This window comes from Ursus americanus, chromosome 14 (genome assembly GCF_024610735.1).
Source record: "Ursus americanus isolate L20-20 chromosome 14, mUrsAme1.1.p, whole genome shotgun sequence".
NCBI classification, from domain to species: Eukaryota; Metazoa; Chordata; class Mammalia; order Carnivora; family Ursidae; genus Ursus; species Ursus americanus.
In genome coordinates this window covers 69,406,435-69,424,049 of record NC_142140.1, presented here as the reverse complement: position 1 = coordinate 69,424,049, position 17,615 = coordinate 69,406,435, and the positions used below count along the sequence as shown (strand labels likewise).

The 17,615-nt window shown below is 49.4% G+C and overlaps 1 protein-coding gene across 1 annotated transcript; it reads right to left on the bottom strand.

Moving 5' to 3' along the window:
* Positions 1–7,133: 7,133 nt before the first annotated feature.
* Positions 7,134–17,568, bottom strand: CENPV (centromere protein V). The gene is made up of 5 exons (XM_045778255.2): positions 17,102–17,568; positions 14,502–14,600; positions 12,945–13,014; positions 8,825–8,939; positions 7,134–7,535 (listed from the first exon to the last, which is right to left on the bottom strand). The coding sequence occupies exons 1-5, from the start codon at positions 17,500–17,502 to the stop codon at positions 7,411–7,413; spliced, it is 810 nt and encodes a 269-aa protein (XP_045634211.2). The 5' UTR covers positions 17,503–17,568; the 3' UTR covers positions 7,134–7,410.
* Between the last annotated feature and the right edge of the window lie 47 nt (positions 17,569–17,615).

Below are 17,615 nucleotides of genomic sequence, written 5' to 3'. Positions count from 1 at the left end.
GCCACATTAGTCTCAATTCTGTATGGAAATGATTCATTAAAGAGAAGCTAGCTATTTATACACTACTGACAGGCACGCAATGTTAGAGACTCTGTGGAGAGCAAGATGGCAATTTCTAGTAAAGTTACGTACCCTCTGATCCACCATTTCCACTTCCGGTAATTTACACGACAGATTTACGTGTGTCAAAGGAGGTATGTAAGGGACCCTGAAACACTTTATAATAGTAAAATACTGAGCCAGTCCAGATGTCTGTCAATTAAGGATTGCCGAAATAAATGTGGGCACACCAGTAAAATAGATACCATGAAACTATTCAAAATAATAAGACAGACACTGATATAGAAAGATCACCAAGGTATACTATTAACTGGAAAAAAGCTAGAAGCCAGAACTGTTTGGAAATGCAACCATTTGTGGGGAAAAATACATAAACATGTCTACACATCCAATTGTGTGTAAATAAATGGGATATTTCTGGTAACAGTACTTGTCTGAAAAAGGAAATTGGGGGGGGACGGAGATCATTTTTTGTCCCTTTTGAATTTTATACCATGCACATATATTCCCTATTCAAAAACACTTTCAAATCTTAGAAGTTAGAAAGCTCTGTAGAATCATCAATAGTTGTTGCTTCAGAGTGGTGGGATTGGAGTTGTTTTCTGCTTTTGTTTTATTGCACATGCCGGCTTTTTTTTGGGGGGGGTGAATAAGTTAAGTAAAAGTCTAGGTGGAAATGAAAACAAACCAATGTTTTTATTTCCTGGTGCCCGGAGCTTGACTCTGGTCCCCGATGCTGGAGGGCAAGCTCCCCCTCCCTGGCTCTCTCCATCCCAGCACCCTCGGGGCATTGCAGAGCCTGGGGCTCCTGAGAGGCTGACGGCTCCCCTCGGGGTTCCCCATGGGAACAGAGCTAGGTTCTCTGTGGTGCCTGGAGAGAGCACTGGACAGCAGCACCGGAGGCAAGGATGCCCCTCAAAGCCACCCTGGAATAGCGTCTGCGCTCAGGTTAGGGAAAGGTACCCTCCGAGGGCAGCGTAGCCCTGGGGACATTTGGCAAGAATGCCTCTGTGCACATTGTCAGAATGCAGCCCTTCCCCCAGGCAGACAGACGCCTTCACCAGAGCACAAACAGCTAGCTGGGTGACAGGGTGAGAGGAGCGCCGACTACCAACTCCGCCAACTGAGCCACGCACTTGTATAGTTAACAAGCTGCGAAACTGTACAGCAGCCCTGAAGCCTAGAGCAAAGATCAGATGTTCGTGGTTTCTTCAAGTAGCAGGGCAAGAAAAAAAGGAAGGAAGGGGAGGAGGGAAGGAAGGGGCCAACCACACACACACACACACACACACACACACACACACACACAAGATCTCAACTAACTAAGAATTCCCTGGGAAGCGGCTGTCTCTACTAGTCCAGAGTCCTGGGAGGCTGGCTGGTTCAGGGCCGGTGAGCTTCTCCTGCTCTCTGCGGCTGGGAGAGCATTACCCCGTGTCAGAGAGACCTGCAGGCCCCTCACACTGGCTTCAGAGAGGGCCGGTGCTTTGCCAGTTCTCAGCCCTGGCCCAGAAGAGCAGAAACCACCTGTCCTCCCACCGCTCACTGCTTTGCGGCGGCTGGAGACCAAGGGTGAGCAGACCCCAGTCCGAAAGGGGAATCCTCTCCCAAGGGGGCTCCCAGGAAAGGAAGTCCCGCCCCGCAGTGGGCAGCCCTCTCCGAAGGAGCAGTTAATGGGAGACTTCATCAAAAACAACAGCAAGAGATTAGGCCCTGCCCCAGACAAAAAAAGGATGTTTCTCAGGAGTGGCCATGTTAGAAATCTGGAATATCGGGCAGAAGACATACCTCAGAACCCAGAGGGCAGTTAGCTCGGAAATGGAAATCGTGATGGAAAAGGGACTTGAAAAATACATCTTAGGGGAAAAAAAAAAATTCAGGAGACCTAACGTGTGAATAATGGGAGTTCCAGAAGGAGAAATAGTTACAGATGGGGGAAAAGAAAGGAGAATTTACATAATCTGAAAGAGACTTGAGTCAGTGCATCAGAAGGGCTCACCATATTCTAGCCAGCTGTGATTTTTTTAAAAAGATACACATGGGGGCGCCTGCGTGGCTCAGTTGGTTGATTTCAGGGTCCTGGGAAGGCGCCCCGCCAGGCTCCCTGCTCAGCGGGAAGCCTGCTTCTCCCTCTCCCTCTTCCTCGCCCCCGCGCCCCCCGCTGGTGCTCTCTCTCTGTTAAATAAATAAATAAAATCTTAAAAAAAAAAAAAAGATGCACACGTGTGCTGCAAAATCCTAGATTTCAAGTGGGGGAGGGGATAAAAATATTGCAAAGGTCTCCTCTGGGTGCAAGGGAAAGCTCTGGAGGAGAAGCATCTTGAAGACATAGACAAGTCCGGGGCTCCGTCTGGGTTTTTGGGACAGGAAAGGGCACCAGCTGCAGCCCTGAACAGTGTAGAAGCCCCATTCACGAAGGAGAAAAGAGGAAATGAAGAGAAACTTACAAGCCTGCAAAGTAAGAAGAAAAACAAAAGACAGGAAACAAAGCATAAAATGTAACAAATACAGTGGAAATGATACAAAAATAATCAAAGCAGGTATCAGTTAATTAAAAAATAAATAAATAAATAAATAAAAACCCTGAATGGGCTACTTTCCCTACCAAAACTGAGTTCGAAAACAAAATGTAGCATCTAGAAGTGACAAAGAGGCTAAAAATAAAAGGATGAGTCATCCACCATGTACCAAGTAAAGACACACAAAAAGAGTGACAACACACGTCCAAGCAACTAAAAGCGTTCAACCTTCAACAATGGGGGATATTTCAGAACGGTACCAGAGTCACTCCACGAGAAGATACACACCAAATATCACAGTAGCCAGATCCATGCAACAGACTCTCTCAGAAATCCAAGCTCTTCACTTGATTTTTTTTTTTTAAGAGTTTATTTGGGACGCCTGGGTGGCTCAGTCCATTAAGCATCTGTCTTCGGCTCAGGTCATGAACCCAGGGTCCTGGGATCGAGCCCCATGGGCCCCCTACTCAGCGGGGAGTCTGCTGCTCCATTGCCCTCTGTCCCTTACCCTCCCATGCTTTCTCGCATGCGTTCTCTCTCAAATAAATAAATAAAATCTTTTTTAAAGATAGCTTTCAATAAGTTTATAAAATGACCCAAAAAACTCCAGTTAGAAACCAAGAAACATTCTCCAAAATGACCTCCAGATCAAGAGAAAATTACAAATTATCTAGAAGTTAATAAAAATTACACTTTGTGAGACGCCTGGGTGGCTCAGTGGGTTAAGCATCTGCCTTCAGCTCAGGTCACGACCCTGGGGTCCTGGGATCGAGCTCCTGCATCGGGCTCCCTGCTCAGTGGGTAGCCTGCTTCTCCCTCGCCCTCTGCCTGCCGATCCCCCTGCTTGTGCTGTCTCTCTGTGTCTTAAATAAATAAATAAAATATTTTTAAAAAAATTACACTTTGTACGGGACCTATATTCCGGTAAGTTGTACTCTTTTGTTTTTTAAGAAGATTGAAATTAGTGAACTATGTGATTCAGTTTAAGGAAATCAACAACATAAACCAAGCAAAAGTAGCAAGAGGAATTTAATACAGATGAAAGAGAAAAATAAAAAGCTAGTGGAAAGGTAAATAAGACTTCTTTGAAAAATCAAATAAGCCAACACCCGGCAGAGCCAATTCGGAAAAGGGGAACACGCAAATGCTATTATTAGGAACAGAATGGATATTGTAGCCACAAAAATGGAAAAGACGGAAAAAATTATGAGATGTTAATGCAAGTCCATGGCAACAAAATTGAAAACCTGCAGGAAATGGATGACTTCCTCATCAATTTTGCACTACCGCTGAACTCTACCATCATCGTGTCATAAATAGGGCCCAAGCGTTTCAAGTCCATAAAATCTGGGGTTGCATCACTGCAAGATTAAGGAAAACCAGTACTTTTTAATCTTCCCAGGACTCAGCATCAGGCCGCACAGCCCTGCATCATCGGGGTTCCCAGGAGGGAGGGACACCCGTGTAGCAGGAAGCTCAGCGCCAGCTGCAAGGCAGGGGTGGGAGAGAAGCGGGATAAGCCAGGCTCTGTGTGGGGTTTGGACCCCAGGACACACTGATGGTGGCTGTTCCCTTCCACCGGAAAGCCTCACGCTGTTCCCTTGCGAAGTAAAAAATGCTCTCCAACTGAGCTTGTCCCTAACAGGTGGTCACCTCCAAATCCCCTTCCACACTCACACTGCAGCACACCTTGGCCGGCCCACCTCTGAGACTAGGGACTACGCAGGGGACAAGAGCTGGATTATAGCCAGCGGCAGGGCCCCTCATTCATGGAATGCTGTATGACTAAAATGCACTTTAGAACTAAAAGAGAACAGACCCAATAACCATAGAAAATTTAGAAAGGTAATTATAATAGATTTTTTAAAGATTTATTTATTTGAGAGAGAGAAAGAGAGTGGGGGGAGAGGCAGAGGGAAAGAAATCTCAAGCAGACTCCGTGCTGACCGTGGAGCCCAGTATGGGGCTCGATCCCACGACCCCGCGATCATGACCTGAGCCAAAGCCAAGAGTCAGATGCTTAACCAACTGAGTCACTCCAGTGCCCCTATAGATTTTTTTAAAAGATTCATTACTGTGTGGGGCGCCTGGGTGGCACAGCGGTTAAGCGTCTGCCTTCGGCTCAGGGCGTGATCCCGGCGTTATGGGATCGAGCCCCATATCAGGCTCCTCCGCTGGGAGCCTGCTTCTTCCTCTCCCACTCCCCCTGCTTGTGTTCCCTCTCTCGCTGGCTGTCTCTATCTCTGTCGAATAAATAAATAAAATCTTTAAAAAAAAAAAGATTCATTACTGCGATATTTGCTATGGTGATCTGTGATCGGCGATCTTCGATGTCACCACCATAATTATTTTGGGACAACCACAAACCGTGCCCGTGTAAGATGGTGAACTCAATACACGTTGTGGATGTTCTGATGCTTAATGACTGGCCATTCCATCTCTCACCCTCTCTCTGGGCCTTTCTAGTCCCTGACACACAACAATATTAAAATGAGGCCAAGTAATAACCCTACCATGGCCGGTAAGCGTTCAAGAGAGAGGAAGAGTCGCATGTCTCTCCCTTGAAATCAAAATCTAGAAAGGACTGAACTTGGTGAGGACGGTGTCTCAGAAGCTGAGCCAGGCTGAGCGCAGGGCCTCTGGCACCAAAGAGTGAGCTAAGTTGTGAACGCAAAGCGAAAGTTCTTGAAGGACATGAGAGGTGCCACTCCAGTGAACACACGAATGGTAACAAAGCAGGCTCTGACGTGGAGAAAGGGTTAGCGGCCTGGACAGAAGGTCAAACCAGCCCCAACATTCCCTTGAGCCAAAGCCTCACCCAGAGCAAGGCCCCGATGCTCTTCAATTCTGTGACGGCTGAGAGGTGAGGAAGCTGCGGGAGAAAAGTCTGAAGTCAGCAGAGGTTGGTTCACGAGGGTTAAGGAAAGAAGCCGTCTCTGTAACACAAATGTGCAGGGCGAAGCGGCAAGGGCTGACGTAGAAGCTGCAGCAAGTTCTCCGGAAGATTCTAGATCTTCATGAAGATAATACGCTACACTGAACCACTACACTAAATAACAGATTCTCCACGCAGATGAAACAGCTTCCTGTTGGACGAAGACGCCATCCAGAACTTCCACAGCTAGAGAGGAGCAGTCAACGCCTGGCTTCAAAGCTTCAGAGGACAGGCTGACGCTCTTGCTAGGGGCTTGTGCAGCTGGTGACTTTACGCTGAAGTCAGTGCTCACTGGCCACTCCCCAAATCCTAGGGCCCTTAAGAACTACGTTAGATCTACTCTGCCTGTGCTCTGTCAACGGAACAAAGCCTGGATGACGGCACATCGGTTTACAGCATAATTTACTGGATATTTTATGTCCACTGTTAAACCTACTGCTCAGAAAAAGATTGCTTTCAAAATATCACTGCTCGTTGACAATGCACCTGGTCACTCCAGAGCGCTGATGGAGATGGACAGTGAGATTTATGTCGTGTCGGGTCTGCTAACCCACTATCCACTCTGCAGCCTGTTGATGAAGGAGTCATTTCAACCTTCGAGTCTTCTTATTTAAGAAATATACTTCATAAGGCCCCAGCTACCATAGGCAGTGATTCCTCTGATGGATCTGGACAAAGTAAATTGAAGACCTTCTGGAAAGGATTCATCATTCTAGGTGCCATTAGGAATATTTGTGAGTCACGGGCAGAAGTCAAAATATCTACATGAACAGGAGTCTGGAAGAAGTTGATTCCCACCCTATGGATGACTTCGGGGGGTTCGAGACTTCAGTGGAGGAAGTCGCTGAAGATGTGGTGGAAACAGCAAGAGAACTGGAAGCGGACCCTGAACATGGGACTGAACGGCTGCAATCTCATGCTAAAACTTGAATGGACGAGGAGCTGCTTCTCACGGATGAGCCAAGAATGTGGTTTCCTGAGACAAAATCTACTCCTGGTGAAGATGCTGGGAAGACTGTTAAAATGACAATAAAGGACATAGAATATTCATTAAACTGGGGTGTCTGGGTGGCCCAGTTAAGCCTCCGACTTTTGATTTTGGCTCAGGTCATGATCCCAGGGTCTGGGATCGAGCCCCGCATTGGGGTCCCTGCTCAGCGGGGAGCCTGCTTCTCCCTCTCCCTCTGCCACTCTCCCCCTGCTTATGTTCTCTTTCTCAAATATATTAAAAATCTTAAAAAAAAAAAGAAGAAGAAGAAGGTTAAGATGGTCAATTTCATGCTATGGGTATTTGACCCCAACTAAAAAAAAAAAAAAATCAGAAGCGGATTTACCATAAAAAAAAAAAGAGAGAGAGAGAGAGAGATTCCAGTGATAGTCCAATTCTTCCCTAACCAGCCCTCTCTCTCCTCGGAACTCCTCGGGCTCGTATCTTCACAATTCACGCGGCTTTCAACCACGCACCATCTTATGTGTTTCCTGACGATTCATTTGTTTTCTCATCTCTCCCCGCCAGTTTGTTTGCAAACATTTTAACAGCGGTGAACAAATACCTGCGATGAAATGTCTGGCCTCGGAACCAAAATCAAAGCGCAGAGAAAATGACAGACCACAGTAACTGCTTTCATGTTAAAAATATTTATTTTTCTAAAAGATCACACAAAAGTTGAGAAGGGAAAGGATGTCGACAAGCCTACATCAAAATCTGGGCTGAAAGGACAAAGAGCTGGTAAAGAAGCTGCTAGCTGAGCAAACTGCGGACAGCAGGGTGGCCGGGGACCGGCGGGACCAGCGGCCTGGGTCAGCCACGCCCGCGGGCACCCCCTGCGCGCGGCGGGGCCAGCACGGCGGCTGGCTCCCTCCGGGCCTCCTTTCCGGGGAGGGAGAAGCGGGAGCTCACTCCTTAGACATGTTCTTGATGGTCTTGTGCTCCTTCATGGCCTTTTCCCAATCGGTCCCATTGAACTCCTCAATGACCACGCTCCGCACGGTGCCCTCATCCAGGCAATGTGGGGCGATTCCTGGGGGAGGTGACACAGACAACGGAAGGTCCTGGGTATGAACGAGGCCAGGTACTGCGCTGGCCTGCGGACAAACCCACAGGGGCAGGCATCGACGGCGATCACCGTTCAAGCTCACGACCCCACAACGTCAGCTCCCGGCTCCCCTTCCTTCCTGTCGCGTGGGGGGGTACACTTCCCAAGCCAGGGCCGCCAGGGCTGGACGGCACTCGGTATCGAGCTGAGAGCACAAAGTGCCAAGGTTCAGGCCTCAAACAACCTCTGAGGGGCAGCCTGAGGAATTCACGGCTTGTCCGGGGTTTCGATAGAACTTTCTAAGTATTAAACACCTGCCCACCTTTATAGGATTTTCTACTTTCCAAAAGCCTGTCTTGATTCTCAAGGCGGGCAGCAAGGCCTCTCGGGTGGCAGCTGAGGACGCACAGCAGCTGCTGAAGAAGTGTGGCGGGGGAAGGGGCAGCTGCCTGGCTCAGTCCATAGAGCACGGGCTCTTGCTCTCAGGGTTGTGAGTTCGAGCCCTGCGTTCGTTGTAGAGGTTGCTTTAAAATTTTTATTTTAGGGACGCCTGGGTGGCTCAGTCGGTTACACATCTGCCTTTGGCTCCGGCCATGATCCCAGGATTCCTTGGGATCCCAGGCATCGGGCTCCTTGCCCAGTGGGGAGCCTGCTTCTCCCTCTGCCTGCCGCGCCCCCTGCTTGTGCTCTCTATTTCTCTCTCTCTGACAAATAAATAAAATCTTAAAAAAAAAAAAAAAAGGAAACAAGATTCCTTGACTGCTACCACAATTGGTATCCTTCTGAACAACCATCTGAGGGCTATTTTCCCGGCTCAGATCCAAGTTGGACCTGAAGAGGAGGGGCTTGGGGATTTTCACGGTTTATATTTTAAATACACTGAAAAAAAAATTTTTTTTTAAGCAGAATCTTTTTTAATGGCGTCATCAACACTCCTCACTCTTGCCTCCTTCACTCCCTGAACCATCCTCGGGGTGAAAACTCCCTCCCCGACCACCCTGCCCCCACCCACCCCCCAGGCCCATCCCCTCTCTGTCTACCCCTCAAAGTCAGCCCCCAGCCGCCAGCAAAGGCAGACAGGATCTCGATGGGTGACCAGAGCCAATCTTCTATCCCGTCATCGCAAAAGACCGTTGCTGAACAGCCCTGTTCTTCCATGACCCCATGTGCGCGGGCCGGCCAAGCTAGAGGCAAGCCGGGCAGGATCGGGTAGGAAGCCAGAGCGGCCGCAGGTGTCCGTGCCCCCCGCGCGGGCGGCCGCCCCCCTCACTTACCGAAGCCTCCGGGGTTGGAGCGCGGCGTGTAGAAGCTCTGGACGCCGCACCTCTTACAGAAGGTGTGCTGGGCTTTGTGCGTGTTGAAGGTGTATGTGGTTATGCTCTCGGCTCCCTGCGGGGGAACAGGCGAAACAGATGCTCTCCTTTTACAAAGAGGGTTGGGGTTTTTTTTTTTTTTGGTCATCAAAAAAATTAAATCTTTTAAAAGGCTCCATGGGGAGGGGACGCCCTTCCGTAGGGCTCTCAGGGTTATGAAGCCATGTCCAACCTCCCCCAGAGACAGAGGCGTCTCGAGGACAGACACCACGTACGCTGCCCAGAGCCCCGTCAGTCCAGAGCACGGCGGCTCGTGGCTTCTCTCTGTCAAGTGCACGCGGGATGACTCGGCCTCCAGCTGTCCCAGCTCCACGGCAAGACAGCGCGTCCTGTCCGTGTCCGGAGTGAAAATGAAAATGCCTGCCTCCTAGGCCTGCAAGGGGAGACAGGTCACCCTAGGGACGGGCTCTCCACGTCCCCGAACGGCACTGCTCGAGATCTGAAGACACCTGTTGGCTGTGCTTGAGTTCACGTACGAAGGACAAACCAGGAAGAGAATATTTGCCAGACATCACGGTCACAGGGCTAATTTCCTTAATGGAGGCTATAAATGGGAAACTGGGCAAAATGACAGAGAAGAAGGAAAACCAACCACTCTTTGAGCTATGAAATGATATGCCCACTCAGAAACGGCAAGGAGGGGTTTTTTTGTTCTGTTTTTCTTCTTGCCGTCAGGTGGGCACAAGTAAGGGTTGGTTAACTTGGTACTGAGCACGTGGACGCACGTATGCTCTCAAATGTCAGTCATGGGAATATAAATTGGTTAAATTTGGCAATAATGAAAATTCCACATGCATCCAATGACACGTATATAGATATTCTAACACTGTTTAACACAAGGCTAAGATGGGAAAAACTGAAAACACCCATCAATAGAAGACTGGCCAAAGCACTGATGGACACTCATGAAATTGGGACACTCTGAAACTTTTAAAAAGAATGAGACAGTTCGGGGAGCCTGGGTGGCTCAGCTGGTTGAGCACCCAACTCTCAGTTTCAGCTCAGGTCATGACTCAGGGTCATGACTCAGGGTCATGAGATCAAAGCCCCATGCCGGGCTCCACTCTCGGTGCGGAATCTGCTCGAGATTCTCTCTCCCTCTCCCTCCGCCCCCCCACCTTGCTCTCTCTGAAAAATAAATAAATAAAATCTTTTTTTTTTTTTCCAGATTTTATTTATTTGTCAGAGAGAGAGAAAGAGCACAAGCAGGGGGAGCAGCAGGCAGAGGGAGAAGCAGGCTCCCCGGGCCTTGGGATCAGGACCTGAACTGAATGCAGACACTTAACGCACTGAGCCACCCAGGTGTCCCAAATAAATAAAATCTTAAAAAAAAAAAAAAAAGAGAGAGAGAGAGAGTGAGAGACAGTTCTACTTCCAAATACTAATATGGAACAACCTCAAAGATTAAACGTTAAGTGAAAAAGCAAGGTATAAAATAATTAGTGTAGTATATTATCATTTCTATTTATTTTTTACCATTTCTATTTTTTGAAAAAGGATGTATCCTGGTATGTGCATATATACATATATATATGCATATGTTTGTTTACATATGTATTTATAAAGAAACACCCAAGAAACAGTGGCTTCCAAAGAGAGAAACTGGGTGGCCGAAGGGCCAGGGGTGGAGGTCCTTAGCAGAGTTAGACCTTCTCACACTGTTCCCGCAGCCCGCCTCCCACCACTGCAGGAGAGAAAGGCCCCCGGAGCTCTGTGTCTCATGTAACAATGGTTCTGAGGGGCCTCTTCTCACGCCACAGCCATTACCCAGAGAAGCAGCAAAGAACTCTTGCTAAGTGGTCCTAAACCACCCAGAGTTCTCTGATCGGATGCGTTCCCCCAAGAAACGATCGGGAGCAGTGGGGGTGAGGGGCTGCCCCACACTTCAGCTTCTTCACCACTGGAGGTCACTCAGTGACATCCGTTCCCGTGGTATTCTGTGCACCTGCCAACCTGACTCCACCAATCTCAAGCATCTGTTTTCTTTCCCCCTCCATGACCACCACCCGAGCCCACGTGCCCATCGCCTCTCACCTGGCCACCCCAGCAGCCTCCCAGCTACCTCCGGGTCTCAGTGGCTACCTCCCCACCGTCCGTTCCATAAGAAGCTTTCAAACCAAGTGGACTTACTTTCTCCCACTTCATTGTTCTCTGTGGACATTATTTTAGCTCTTTTAGGGCCTGTGTATTTCCATATGAATTTTACAGTAATCTTGGGGTACCTGGGCGGCTCAGGTGGTTAAGCCACCGATTCTTGGTTTCAGCTCAGGTCATGATCTGGGGTCATGGGATCGAGCCCCGAGTCGGGCTCCACTTTCAGTAGGGAGTCTGCTTGCGAATCTTTCTCCCTCTGCCCCTTCCCTGCTTAGCCTCTCTCTTTCTCTCAAGTAAATAAATAAGTCTTTTAAAAAAATTTATAGTAATCTTGTATATTCCTGCAAAAGCCTTCCTGGGATTTTGATAGAAATCGCATTAAACGTACACACAATCTGGGGAGAATGAACATCGATACAATGTTGGGGTTCCCAGTCCACAGACACATGACGTCTGTCAGTAACGTCATCAGCTTTCTGTAATACTCAGTACGTAGATCAGGGACGTATGTTGTTAACTGAACACCTAACGATTTAATTTTCTTTGCATTACTTGAAATGGTATGATGGTTTCAATTTCAGTTTCTTAGTATTCATCATTAGTATTAGACATGCACTTGATTTTTTAAATTGGTATATAATTCACTTGCCATTAAATTCCCCATTTTAATGCCAGAGCCAGGAGGGCGGTGGGCAAAATGGGTGAAGGAGATCAAAAGCTACAAACTTGCGATTATAAAATGGGCCTGGAGGGGCGCCTGGGTGGCTCGGTTGGTGAAGCGTCTGCCTTCGGCTCAGGTCATGACCCCAGGGTCCTAGGATTGAGCCCCGCATCGGGCTCCCTGCTCAGTGGAGAGTTGGCTTCTCCCTCTCCCTTTACCCTTCCCCCCTACTTGTGCTCTCTCTCGCTCTCTCTTTCTCTCAGATAAATAAGTAAAATCTTTAAAAATTAAATAAAGTGGGCATGGAAATGTAATGTGTACATCATGGTGACGACAGGTAAGAACACAGTTGTGAGCTGTTGCGTATTTGAAAGCTGTTAAGAGAATAAATCTCAAAAGTCCTCATCACAAGAAAAAAAATTATTTTGTAATTACGTATGGTGTCAGACGTTCACTAGACTTAATTGGGCTGATCATTTTGCAATACATACAAACACCGAATCATTCTGATGTACCCCTGAGACTAGTAATGTTACATGTCGGCTGTACCTCAACAAAATCTTGAATTCACCGTTAAAAAAATTTGTTTAAGTCATATATTCTTCATTGGGAACAGATAAAAGTTCGTCATAGAACAGAACAAAAGGTGAAATCCTACTTGGATAGACAATGTCATTATTATTATTTATTATTATTATTATTATTAATTATTATTATTTAGCTGTATTCACCCAGGTAGGAAATCACGCACAAGGATATACACCCAGATATAACAGGGGTTACCTTTGGCTGATAGGATTTGGGTGATTGTATTTATTTCTTGGTTCTATTTTTATTTTTATTTTATTTATTTATTTTTAAAGATTTTATTTATTTATTAGACAGAGAGAGAGACAGCCAGCGAGAGAGGGAACACAAGCAGGGGGAGTGGGAGAGGAAGAAGCAGGCTCATAGCAGAGGAGCCTGATGTGGGGCTCGATCCCACAACGCCGGGATCACGCCCTGAGCCGAAGGCAGAGGCTTAACCGCTGTGCCACCCAGGCGCCCCTCTTGGTTCTATTTTTAATGTTTTCACGGTAATATCAAGTATGCGTCCAATATATAAAGGGGAAAAATAACATAACCTTTGAGAAAGACACGTGAAACCCAGGATGACAAGGACAGTCGAGCCCCCGGCAGAGGTCCCGCTCTGCTCCCAGCCACCCTGCCCTCCACGGGCCACCTGCCGTGGGCCAGGGGCTCGTCACGCCTGCTCTCAGCACTAACCTTCAGGAGCTTGAAGCGAGAAGCCGGGACGATGAAGTGTCTGTTCTGCTTCTTCTTGCAAATGCTGCAGCTACAAAAAGACAGCGGACTTCCCAGGTTGTGAACAAGCATCTCTACCCTCCGAGGGCCCGACCGGGCCCAACCCAGCACGTCCCGAGAGCAGGCTGACCCCGGAGGGGAAGCCCCTTTTGGCACCATTCAGGGAAGGGGGAGCCCAGGCGGATGGACAGGCCACCTGGGGCCTCTGCTCGGCAGTCAAGGCCACACACCCCTCGGAAAACCAGGCCCATCACAACCACATCCCTGCTGCCCACCCCGCCCCCTGGTTTACTACAGTGAAGGGAGCGGCTGGATTCTAGAGACGCTTACAAAACACGTATGGCATAGCTACAGTCGACGCCTCTGGGATACCCTGACACCGAAAATGGGCAAGGAAGCTTCTGGTTCCTGCTTCCCTCCTCTGTAATCACAGAACGCCTGGCTCTGAATGGTCACCTTCGGAATTACATCTAAATGCCCTTTTCAGTCCGCCTTGACAACAATTGCTGATTGCGTACAGAATTCTCTAACAAATTGTTGCACGGCGCTGGGGCTCCAATCTGGACTCCGCTGTTAGAAGCCCGGGAGGTTCTCCATTGGAGCAATTCCACCGCATGTATTTATGACTCACGTGTACTTCAGCGACCACACCTGCTAGGGGCAGAAAGGACTGGATCCTGTCGAACAATGAGGTCTATGCTAACTCTTGGTTCAGAAGTCACTGTCCTTGTTCTATCCCTCCCCAGATCCGGGCATCTGCCTGGGAACAGAGCCAGAGGGCCTGGAACATGGTACACTTCCCGGGGTGCACACCCTCCGCTCATGTCCCCTCCACCTGCGCCCAACTCTGGACCCCTACGAAGACTTTGCCCAGCCAAGGCTTTCCATTCAGTGCCCGGGCTGACCGACGTCCAGCCATCACCACGCCCCATCCACCCACCAACGGTAGGGTCTGTGGGGTGATGCTGAAAGGCAGAAGCTAGAGGACCCTACTCGGTGTCCCCCAGGGCTCTGCTGGAGGAGTGAACGTCCTCTCTCTCTCTCTCACATACACACACAGAGCAGATCCAGTTATTTTTAGCCCCCCCCCCCCATGTTTTAAAGAAAGCTTATTATAGGGGTGCCTGGGTAGCGCAGTCGTTAAGCGTCTGCCTTCGGCTCAGGGCGTGATCCCGGCGTTATGGGATCGAGCCCCACATCAGGCTCCTCCGCTATGAGCCTGCTTCTTCCTCTCCCATTCCCCCTGCTTGTGTTCCCTCTCTCGCTGGCTGTCTCTCTCTGTCAAATAAATAAATAAAATCTTAAAAAAAAAATAAAGAAAGCTTATTATTGAAAACATTTAGCACATTCGGAAGGGGGAAAAAAAAAGAGGGGAAAAAAAAAAAAAGAACGCTTATATACCCATCACCTGACACCAACAATTATCAGCTCCCGGCCGACGCCGTAGCATTGGTACCCTGACTCCCCAGACACTGCTCTTAAGTCCTTCCAAGCACCTTGGGAAGAGAAAACACTCACTTGCAGTCGAAGATATGCAGGTCGGCCGAGGCCCAAACTTCGAAGCGAACCGCTCCACAGTGGCAACCCCCCGTGTGCTTCACCAGGCCCTGGTATTCGCTGAATGAAACCAAAAAGAAAAAGAAAAAAAAAATCTGAACAATGAGGATTTCTGAATAGTCGGGCAGGACCTCAGCACCTTAAGCTCCTGCTTTTTCTCTCCCTCCTTGTTGGAAGAAGGAAGAAAGATGGGACAAAAGTCTTCTCTACATGACGGCTCCATGAATTTCTGCTTTTCAGAACGAACGGGCAATTAAATAAACACAAGGAATAAATAAAAGAAAGGATTCAGTGGCTTCTTTTCTCTGACCTCTCTTTTTCTATTTCTTATGTTCTGTTAAGTTGCATGAATAAAACATTCCGAAAATATGGGCAATGGGAGTTGGGTGGAGGATCCTAATCCCAAAACTCAAACGTTGTTATTTACATGTCAAATACCTACTCAGATGTTTTGCGAGCTAGGCACCGGGGAGAGAGAACAGTAAAGAATACGGCAGACGCGGTTCCTGGCCTTACCAACCTCATGCAGCCATCAAACGAAGTACCCAAGCAATACTTAGGGACTGTGATCAAGGCAGTGCAGGCTGCTATGAAGACGTAAGACGAGAGGACCTGAGTCTGATGGGTTGGAAAAGCCTTCTGAGAAAGGCTCTTGGAATTCTGCCATATTCCCCTCCAGGGTTTTGCATATACAGGACTCTTTACAGAGCTATACGGACACATTACGTACTATTTTAATCTTTTTAAAACAAATACAAGCCAGGCCCTCAGTTGAACATTGTGAAGTTTGAAAAATGTCAAACTGCACTCCAAAGGGGCCGAACGCTTCTCAGTACTGAGAAAACATTTCCCTGCAGCTGCCCGAGCGCCATTACCGGAAAGAAGCTTGCGGTAGTTTTAATGTGCATTTGTTTGATTATTAAGACTCAATGTTTTTCCCCGTTTCCTTACAAGTTGAATCGGTTCACTTGATGTATTTAAAATCCTTTCTGCGTACACAAATAGTGCTCGTTGTAAAACAATGAAGACATTACAACACTTGATAATGTTAAAAAGCAAAGTCTCCGATAATCTGCACACCCGGAGGGATCCACAGTTAACTATTTGCTATTTATTCCTCCAGATTTCTTTCTGTACGATAATATTTTAACAAAAACAGTGCAGTTGTATATTCTTTTTGCATATAAGTTGAGTGAGTGAGTTTTGGTTATTTAAATAAATGCACGCATCCACGCCAATCCGATAGGTAAAAAAAAAAAAAAAATCTTGTCTTTTATCAACATTTAAAAATTTTTTTTTCTTGAGCATTTATCAAGTTTGTTTTAAAGTAAAAATTCAGTTCAAATTTGAGTTTTACATCTCTGAGAATCTTTATATCCCCTACGCTTAGCAACTGGTGGCTCACCACAGGGGCTCAAAAATGTTGAATGATGAATATAAAAAAATGTTCAGCCCGTAATCCAAGATGATACATCAGAAAGTGAATCACACAGGAAACCAAGTATTTTATCTCTGAGAAGACTCATCCTAACTAAGAGAATTTTGGGATTAAGGACAAAAGAACATTTTTGTTCAAGAAAAGGAGTAACCAGCCCTCAGGTTGTTATGCAAGTGTTGGGTTATCCTTGTTTTTGCCTGTAGTCTTGATCGCTCTTTGTAATTCACAAAATATTGGACGCAGAGCTAGATGATGGGGGTACTGAAATATTTCCCCGTAGCACAAGTGTTCTACAGGACAGGGATCTAGCTGCTATCACATTTGGAGAAAAAACAAGCCAGCCCCTGCCAGAGTTAACAGCTCATTTCGAACATCCCGGACACTCTGATATCTTCCCCTGGCCATCTAAGGACCTGGATGGAGGTGCTTCTCCTGCAGGAGCAAAGCTGGGGGAGCGCGAAAGCGAGCCACCCGGGAGCGTTAGTCGGCGGAGATCAAGGCCTCCCCCTCTCCCCCCTCCTCGTGGGTACCCGCGGCTGTTCAGAATACCCAGCATCTCTTTGCGCGCGCTTCTCCCCGGGATCAATACCCCCTCCCCCGCACTCCGCTCCCTCCCAGGGAGCGCCAGGAACAATAACGGAATCTTGCCTCCCGATGCCTTCAAAACTATTCAAGCTTCTCTCCCCCCTCGCCACTTCTCCCTCCCACCCACTCTCCAAAAAACACGTGCGCAAATATAAAAAGCGAGTCAGGTAGGAGCAAAGTCTCGGGGTTTATCTTCTCCTCACTGGGAAAGCCCCCGCGCCCTCGGCGCGCAAGACGAGAGACGGCGTCCCGAGCACGATGGCTGTCCCCAAGAAAGACCCTTTGTGTCCCAGGACGCGGCGCGGCTCTCCACGCGCTCCGGGGGCGCAGCGCCGTGTCCGGTCCCGGGCCGCACGCCGGCACCAAAGCCAAGGCACGCGGCCGTGCGAATGAGGGACGCGCCCGGTGCTAACACCGGGCCACGCGTCGGTCACCGTGCGGGAAAGACGCAGGGCGGAAAAGCTGCCCGGGCCGCGACAGCCACTCCCGCACCGAGGGGCTCCGCGTGGCGCCGGCTCCCGCGCCCGGCCCCACTCACAAGGTGTCCAGCAGCAGCTTGGCGGCGCCCTCGAAGGTGAGCCTCTGTCGCTTCTGGAACGTCTCCCAGCGCTCCCGCTGGTCGCCCAGGTCGGGCAGAGTGGCAGCCGGGGTGGCGGGGGTCGGCGGCGGTGGCGGTGGCGGCGGCGGCGGCGGGAGCAGCGGCAGCTCCGGCGGCGGCTGTCCCGGGCCCGCCTCCTGGGCCCGCGGCGACGACTGCCTCGGCCGCCGCTTCGCCGACGGCTGCCTCGCCGCCGCCCGGCTGTCGCCCCCGGCCTGACCCGTGGAGCGCCGGGCGCGGCTGGCGCTGGGGGCCGCGGGGGTGGCCGCGGGGGTCCCGGAGGCTCCCGGCCCCTTCTGCCCGCGTGGCTTGGCGGCCGCACCGCTCCTCGCCCGCCGCATGGCTCCCGCAGCCGGGCGCGCAGGCCTCAGCGCCCGCGCGTCCCCGCCGCCCCGCGCGCGCCCCCGCGCCGCCCCGCGCGCGCCCCCGCCCGCCAGGCAACCGGCTCGCCCAG

Coding starts and splice junctions, on each gene's coding strand:
- CENPV (XM_045778255.2), bottom strand. CDS start 17,502: ATGCGGCGGGCGAGGAGCGGTGCGGCCGCCAAGCCACGCGGGCAGAAG. Junction 13,015..14,501: donor CTGCATATCTTCGACTGCAA/GTGAGTGTTTTC, acceptor GTCTTTTTGTAG/CTGCAGCATTTGCAAGAAGA. Junction 8,940..12,944: donor CTCGCTTCAAGCTCCTGAAG/GTTAGTGCTGAG, acceptor GTTCCCCCGCAG/GGAGCCGAGAGCATAACCAC.